Source organism: Pristis pectinata, chromosome 4 (assembly GCF_009764475.1).
Source record: "Pristis pectinata isolate sPriPec2 chromosome 4, sPriPec2.1.pri, whole genome shotgun sequence".
Taxonomy (NCBI): domain Eukaryota; kingdom Metazoa; phylum Chordata; class Chondrichthyes; order Rhinopristiformes; family Pristidae; genus Pristis; species Pristis pectinata.
Window position 1 is genome coordinate 107,246,921 of NC_067408.1, and position 8,600 is coordinate 107,255,520.

General features: G+C 43.4%; 1 protein-coding gene across 1 annotated transcript; it reads left to right on the plus strand.

The window, feature by feature from the left end:
• Positions 1 to 7,614: 7,614 nt before the first annotated feature.
• Positions 7,615 to 8,322, plus strand: LOC127569576 (claudin-14-like). The gene has a single exon (XM_052014341.1). It carries the CDS (start codon positions 7,615 to 7,617, stop codon positions 8,320 to 8,322), a length of 708 nt encoding a protein of 235 aa, XP_051870301.1.
• The last annotated feature ends 278 nt before the right edge of the window (positions 8,323 to 8,600 follow it).

The following is an 8,600-nucleotide window of genomic DNA, read 5'->3' on the forward strand; positions in this document are numbered from 1 at the left end:
CTGATCTCACTTGATTCCTTTAATATCTAAAAAGGTCAGTAACCCTTTTACCTTTAACATTCAAATTTGAGCATAAAATTAAAGATAAAATATTTATTTGCTTCTAGAATTAATGGAAAAAATAATAGAATTGCATTGCTTATCAGTCAGGGTCAGAAAGTGGCTGGATTGGCATTTCAGACTGGTTCTTTCAGAGAGGATCATGCCAGTTATAACATTTCTGGCATTTTGTGCTTTATTTTGAATGAAAATGATGTAGAAATTATAAACCTAAAGGTTAATTATTAATTGACAGATACAGTAATAACTATTGTAAATGTAAAGCATCAAGAGTACAGAAATCAATTTAGTCCATTGCCTTCTAAGTGCTGGTTTTAAATTGCACTGAAATCTATAAATAGCAGGTATATTCACATCTAAAAATAAATTGTAAAGAGCAATAACACACATTAGGCAGCTCCTAGGATCAATAACACAGCTAAGTTCAGTTCTTATGGGTAATGTGCTGCGACAAAGGTATGTCTTTTACATATTTTTGCTCTGTGCTTTGATCTGTATTTAACCCTGAATGTGACCTTGATCTGACTCCTAAACACAGTGGTTACACTTTTTGCCTGTAGGCAGATCTGCAGTATGGCTAACATCCATCAACGTGAAACCCCTGTGAACTTGCCACAATTTCGTCGCCTTGTTAGCCTCATATTTGTTAGCCCCACATTTCTTTTTATTCATTCACAGAATATGGACAGCATTTATTGTCCATTCCCGAATTGTTTGGCTTGCTAGGCCCCTTCAGAGGCAGTGAAAGGTTCAACACGTTGCTGCAGTCCTAGAGTCAAATATAGCCCCATCCAAATAAGGGCATTGAGTGAACAAGTTGGGTTTATAGGCCAAACATGTGGTTTCAAAGTCGACTTTACTAAGACTAGCTTTTTTATTCCATATTTACTTTTAAAAAATATATTTAAAATCAACAGCTACCTTGATGGGTTTAAACCGCATGACTCTAATTATTAGTCTCAGACTCCACATTGTTAGTCCAGTAATACAGCCCGCAGTGATACAACATGGCCCTACACAAAGTGGAATTCCAGCACAGAGGACAGAACCTTAACACCAGGTCATCCAGGAGAAACGTGAAACACAGAATTCTAGTTCAAGTTTATAATTTTACATCAGAGACTGATGCATGTTTTTTACTAGTCAACGTTGTAAAAGAATATGGAGTCAAAGCAGTTGAATGGAGTTCAAAGTCAAAGTCAAAATTGAGTTTATTGTCATATGCACCTGTACAGGTGCAATGATAAACTTACTTGCAGCAGCATCACAGGTACATCGCATTAGAGACACAACATTCATTAGAAAAACATAAATTTAACATTAATTACACAAAATTATACAAATTGATGCAGAACGACCATGGCCTTGCTGATGATTGGCTCTTCCTGTTGCGATGTTCATTGGCTTACACCACTGGGAGAAGGTTGCATGTGTTTCTGGTGCCACTTTTGAAAGTCTGCAGGCAGTTATAGGGCAGCAAAATTTCTTCTCTCGAGGATGAAAGCAGGAGCTATTACAGCTTTCCAGACCCATCTGTGGAACTGCAGCGGGGAGAGAAGAATTCTGCCATGTCAAGAACTGCCACACAGTCTACAGATTCAGTGGCCTCACAAGCCAAGACATTGGTACCAATATATGGCTTCTACCACTTCCATTGCCACAGCCATTTCTTTATCCAATGTCTGAGTGTGAGGAAAAGTCACCTGCAGAGACCACCCCTCCAAATATCATAAGTATCTCCATCAGTCAGAACAAATTCTCTCAAGTCACTGAGCTGACTGAAAGGACTTCTGGTTGCTTTCAAGATCATAGGACAAGATATCATCATCTTTCATCATTACAGCATGAGGCAGCTCATCAAAATATGAACTAGTTTGTGCCACTGTAGTATTGGGAGTCTTTAAGAATTGAAGTGTACTTCGCGGCAGGACTCTGGAACATCGTTATACCCAGACACTGGGAGTTATAGTTCGTTGGTGCCTTGAATAAAGGATATGTGGTTAAACTCTACCTCAGCCTGAATGTATCTTCACAGACACAAGAACAACAGATGGACAACTGAGGAATCCACTGAAGGTATTAGATCCAGTCAGCAAATGGACAACAGCAAGGGAAGGAAAGGGTTAGGGTGGATCCAAACTGAAAGAAGGTTAGAAGAGGTAGGACGAGCCTCGTCAAAAATCATCTAGTTACAGCTCCGTGCTTTTCCCTGGTGTACTTTAATGGTAGGACACTCAATTGCTATGTCTTTAAGGACAAAGGTTACTGCTCTGGCAGGTAACTGAGCTTTTCTGTGATTTATACACTAGAGAATGCATTGAAGGAAGAGGTGAAGCACTCTGATGATTATCCTTAAGAACATAAGAACGTAATAAATGAGAGCAGGAGTGTGCCACACATCCCCGTTTCCCCATTTCCCTATCACCTTGTCACCCCATCACCCCATCGCCCTGTCACCCTGTCACCCCATCACCCCGTCACCTCATCACCCTGTCACCCTGTCACCCTGTTACCCCGTCACCTCATCACCCCATCACCCTGTCACCCCATCACCCTGTTGCCCCATCACCCTGTCACCCCGTCACCCCGTCACCCCGTCACCCTGTCACCCTGTCACCCTGTCACCCTGTTACCCCATCACCTCATCACCCCATCACCCTGTCACCCCATCACCCTGTCACCCTATTACCCTGTCACCCCGTCACCCTGTCACCCCATCACCCTGTCACCCTATTACCCTGTCACCCCACCACCCTGTCACCCCATCACCCCATCACCCTGTCGCCCCATCACCCTGTCACCCCGTCACCCCGTCACCCTGTCACCCCGTCACCCCGTCACCCTGTCACCCCGTCACCCCACCACCCTGTCACCCTGTCAGCCTGTCACCCTGTCACCTTGCTCTACCATTCAATATCATGACTGATTTGATCTTGGCTTCAACTTCCTTGCCTGATTCCCATAAACTCAGAGACCCCTATAGCTCAAAATTCTATCGCTCTCAACCTTGAAAATGACATCAGCCGCTTCCAGTTCAACCGTGGCTGCCATATTCTCATCAATTTTATCCTAGTATCTTATAAGAACAGAAGAAACAGGAGCAAGAGTGGATCATTCAGCCTTGCTACTCCACTCAGATCACAGCTGATCTAATCTTGGCCTCAACACCACCATCCTCTTTGATCCTCATAATCCTCAGTGCTTCCATAATCCAAATATCTTTCAGTCTCAGTCTTAACTACACTCAATGACTCCATCTCCACAGCTCTTTTTGTGGCAATGACTTCCAAAGATTCCCAACCTTCTGAGAGAAGAAATTCCTCCTTCATCTTCATTTCAGATGGCAGCCCCTTATTCTGAAACTATGCCCCCTTGTTCTAGATATCCCTCTGGGAGACATCGCCTCTCAACATCTCAAGAACCTTACATACTTCAACAAAGCCACATCTCCTCCTTCTGAACTCCAATGGGTTTAGCTTCAACCTATGGTGGCACAGTAGCATAGCGGTTAGCGTAACACTATTATAGTGCCAGCCACCCGTGTTCAATTCAGGCCACTATCTGTAAGGAGCTTGTACGTTCTCCCCGTGACTGCATGGGTTTCCTCCAGGTGCTCCAGTTTCCTCCCACATTCCAAAGACGTAGGGGTTAGGAAGTTGTGGGCATACTATGCTGGCGCTGGAAGCATGGCGACACTTGCAGGCTACCCCCAGCACATTCTACGCAAAGATGCATTTCACCGTGTATTTTGATGTATGTGTGACTAATAAGGATACCTTATCTTATCTTATCTTTGCAACTATTCCTCATAAAACTTTTCCTTCATCCCAGGAGTCAAACTAGTGAGCCTTCTCTGAACTGCCACCAATACAACCATGTCCCTCCTTAAATAAGGGGTCCTAAACTGTAAATGCTACTTCAGGTGAAATTGCCCATTGCCCTGTCTAATATCCACAAGGCTTCTGTGCTTATACTCCATCCACCCTTGCAATAGATGCCATCATACCATTTGCCTACCTAATTTCATGTTATACCTCCATGCTGATTTTCTGTGTTTTCTGTATGACAGCCCCATCTACAGTTCATAAGATATAGGAGCAAAATTAGGCCATTCAGCCCATTGAGTCTGCTCCACCTTCAATCATGGCTGATGTTTTTTCAACCCCATTCTCCTGCTTAACCCTTCTCCCCATTTAGTTTCTCCCCATTTTCCTCTTCTTTCCACCAAAATTAATAGCTGCACACTTCCCCATTTACAGTCATAGTCATACAGCACAGAAACAGGCCCTTCAGCCCAAGTTGTCCATGCCAACCAATGTACCCACCTAAGCTAGTCCTATTTGCCTGTATTTGGCCTGTATTCCTCTAAACCTTTCCCATCCATGTACTCATCCAATATCTTTTAAATGTTGTTATTGTACCCACCTCAACCACTTCCTCTGGTAGCTCATTCCATATACTGACCACCCTCTGCCTGAGGAAGTTGCCCACGTCCCTTTTAACTCTTTCCCCTCTCACGAACCTATGCCCTCTAGCTTTTTGGTTCCATTTGCTGGGAAAAACACTGAAGGCATTCACCCTATCTATGCCCCCCATGATTTTATACACCTCTATTAGGTCACCCCTCAATCTCCTACATTCCAAGGAATAAAATCCTAGCCTGCCCAACCTCTCCTTATAACTCAGGCCCTCAAGTCCTTGCAACATTCTCATAAATCTTCCTTGCACTCTTTCCAGCTTAATGACAAATTTTGTACTCTGTCTGCTTCGTTTTCTGCCCCACCCACTTAACCTTTCTGTATTCCTTTGAAGACTTTCTGTGTTCTCCTGACAACTTGCTTTCCCATCTACCTCTGTATTATGAGCAACTTTGGCTACAGTACACTCAGTCCTTTCACCTAGGTCAGTAATGGAAGAATTGTGCTGGTCTCCAGCCAGTAATTCCGTGGAAAATCTCCAGTGATATCCTTTACATAGCTAAGCTTGTCTCTGACTTTTGTGCCTGGGCATTAAAATGTGGAAGTGGAGACTGACAGCACATCTGACCTCCTGCTCAGCTGCTGGACTCACTTTGTGTTCAGCAGTGAAGCAGAAATATTCTGCGGTGAGGGCTGAGTGAACTTCATGTTCGACCGCTCAGTTTTACCCCAGCCGTAACTAATGAACGTAGAGTGGCTCCATTCATTTGGGCAGCATCACCAACCTTGATTGAAAGTGTAGGGGACGATAGGTGATTTATTTGTTTCTCTTTAAGTTACTTTACAATTTTAGTTACTTTATAATAGTTTAAGATATTTTTGAGTAAATATAATTTTTTTAAAAGTTTTAAATGACTTTTTACTTTTTCATTAGTTAAGGCTAGTCTACCGTCTCTCCAGCCACATCTTTTAAGTCCCAAGGAGACAATGTCACCCCCACTCTTTCTGAGAGGATCCTTTCCCATAGGATCCCACCACCATAGACACTTATCTGGAATTATTCATACAAATGAGAGGACCTTCAACCATTCTTGAACCAACTGGCAGAACCCTAATCACTGCAGTTTAGCAACACTATGACCACTTTGGTTACTTTGCAATGGACTTCATTTTTTTTTGTTCTAATTGTGGTCTTTCTTGTAAAAATTGTGTATAATTTATGTCTAATTTATGTTTTTCTTGTGCATGCTGCGTATATGATGCTGTGTGCCTGTGATGCTGCTGCAAGTAAGTTTTTCATTGCACCTGTGCATACATGGACTTGTGCACATGATAATAAACTCGACTTTGACTTTGACCATTACTGGGAGAGTCAATCATCACGAGGGAGGAAGTTGTGGAGTCTTCTTCCAGGTGTGCACTTGGGATGATGGATAAGTGGGAAGGGTCCACCACCCACACCTGCAAGAAGGACACCTGGCAGGGAACGTATGGAGTCTGGAGACTCCTCAGTTGTCATCTGCTAGAGATTCCACAGGTGCTTTAATCAGAGTACAGACAGAATATCATCGGAGCCTGACCCTGTCCTGATTATCTGCAAAGAGAGGACACAGAAATCACTGTCTACAGCATCTGAGGAGTTATAAAACATGCATTCACTTTTCCATTGTGGATTATTTCCATAAGGCCTCCATAAGTTAATATCACTGTAACCTTCCTAAGCGTCTTCCTCATCCAATGAACGCAGTGGAATAGTTACGTTGCACAAACATGCTATTTGCAAATTTTGGGAAAATTATGCTCAGACTTAACAATTCTTCGTAGGTAGTGAAACTAGCTGCAGTTAATGAAAAGGGAAAGATCTTCCCTCTCAGTACATATTATTCTAAATCACTGGGGAGTGTAGGCTAAGGATGAAGTGTGATGCAGATAGAGGATTAGGTATTAGGATTGCTGCCTTTGATAGTTTTGTCCCCTCCATTCACCACTGCCTCAGTGACAGGCACCCAAAAATGGCCAGTACTATGTCTTCCTTGGGTTAGAGGACTCAAGGGTGTGGCTGTTCAATTCCAGCTGCTCTGGTCATATGAACCTTATTCTGCAAGAGAGAGGGGGTGTGCTGGTGAATGTTGTGCAATATCCAAGGGTCATGAGTCTGTCATGGTTGAATAGCTTATAGTGTGGGCAAATTGAGACGTGGGATTGAAGCTTAGCAAAGTGTTTGAGGAAGCATTGGAATTTATGTATGTTATGTCTGAATCCTGATCATTAAAGATCATTGGTGGATGAGTGCATTGAGCATTGCCTGGGATATGGTATTTGAACATTTCTTCACTGACATAGAGCATTTGTGTAAGGTCAATCAACTTCAACAATGCATCTAGTTCCACAAAGCACCCTTCCAGAATTGACTTCTATGGCTGCATGCTCCCCTGTCCTCCCCTGAGTCTGGAGGGTCTCCTGCACATGCATGCCACCTATTTTCCACCTCCCCCACTAAGACTTCCAGTGCACCTTCCAAAAAACCAAGGAAACCTTGCTCTCTCAGGTGACATCATTCGTCATTGTTTCCAGGTTTTCTTCATCAGTGGAAGAAGACCTGTCATCAGTCCTTTGTGCCACAGTGCACCTCTTCATTAGGAGGTTCAGGCTGGATTTAGGCAGGGCAGAACATCTTTCACTGAAGCAAGTCACTCACAATATTGGCCCCTTGCTGATGCATCGAGCTAATGTTCAGTATGGTTAGCTGCAGTTATGGAAATGAGCATGCAAAGAAACTAGCCATTTCACCTGCATCCCAGTCATCTATTGTCAGCCCAATGCCTGTTTATGGGGGCCATCCACTGTACCTCTCGAATGACTCTATAAGTGTTCCCATCTGGTGACCCCAATAGGTAGAAAGTGATTCACGAAAAGTGTTAAGTAGTTAAGGAAATCTGTTCATTATTAAGCAGCATACCCTTACTCTAATTCTGAAAGGCCACACTTGGCAAATGTTTAAATTTTACTATCCTGTTCACTGGAAATAGGTTGGCATCAGCCTTGCACATAACAGAAAGGACATATTCTCCGAAAGGGCAGTGTTGCTGCTGTGTCCGCCCAGGAAGAAAGGAAACAGGGTGACCTTTGGACCAAAATGGCTAACATGGTCATTCAGATCATTGGGTTTTCTCTCGGCCTCCTGAGTCTATTTGGAACGTTGATTGCCACTGTTTTACCACACTGGCGCAGAACGGCACATGTGGGCGCGGATATTATCACTGCCATGGAGTTCATGAAAGGACTTTGGATGGAATGCGTCTGGCAAAGTACCGGCATCTACCAGTGTCAAGTCCATCGCTCACAGCTGGCATTGCCCGCAGACCTCCAAGCTGCTCGTGCCTTGATGGTAATTTCCTGCTTGCTTTCCACACTGGCCACTTGCGTTTCGGTGGTGGGTATGAAGTGCACTGTGTGCTTCAAGGAAACCTCATCCAAGGATTACATTGCCATGTCAGGAGGAGCCTGCTACATACTCGCTGGCATCATGTGCCTCATTCCAGTTTCTTGGTCAACGAATGACGTAATCCGCGATTTCTACAACCCCGTGTTACCATCTGGAACCAAATATGAAATGGGGGAGGCTCTCTATATTGGCTTTGTTTCAACAGGCATGGCTCTCATTGGAGGAGCTCTCTTGTGTCTTCCTTGTCCTCAGCAAGGGAATGACAGACCCTATCAACCACAAGCTGCATTCATACATACTGCACCTCAGTATAGACTGCCTTCGGTTTATAAGGGCAACTACTCAACGTCACAAACATCTGCCTCACATAGTGATTACCGTTTACATGACTATGTGTGAATGAGGAGAGTCTTCAATGCAAACCATGCATTGAAATTGTATAAAATTGCAATTAGAATCTGCTCTTCAGGGTTCCAAGAAATAATGTATTTTATATTATCTTTGCTCCGTACTTTGCAGAGAAGCAAGAATTCCAGTTTAGTTGAAGAACAACTTTACTTAATTTGTCTGTGGCAGGGAGCAGCATACACGCTTCATTGATCTTAATTTGTTAAAAAATACATTTCAGTATTGCCATGACCACATTGTAAAATTGTAAATTACTACTAATGAGTTAA

Bases quoted from the DNA above. Each gene is read 5' to 3' on its own strand.
- LOC127569576 (XM_052014341.1), top strand. From the start codon at position 7,615: ATGGCTAACATGGTCATTCAGATCATTGGGTTTTCTCTCGGCCTCCTG.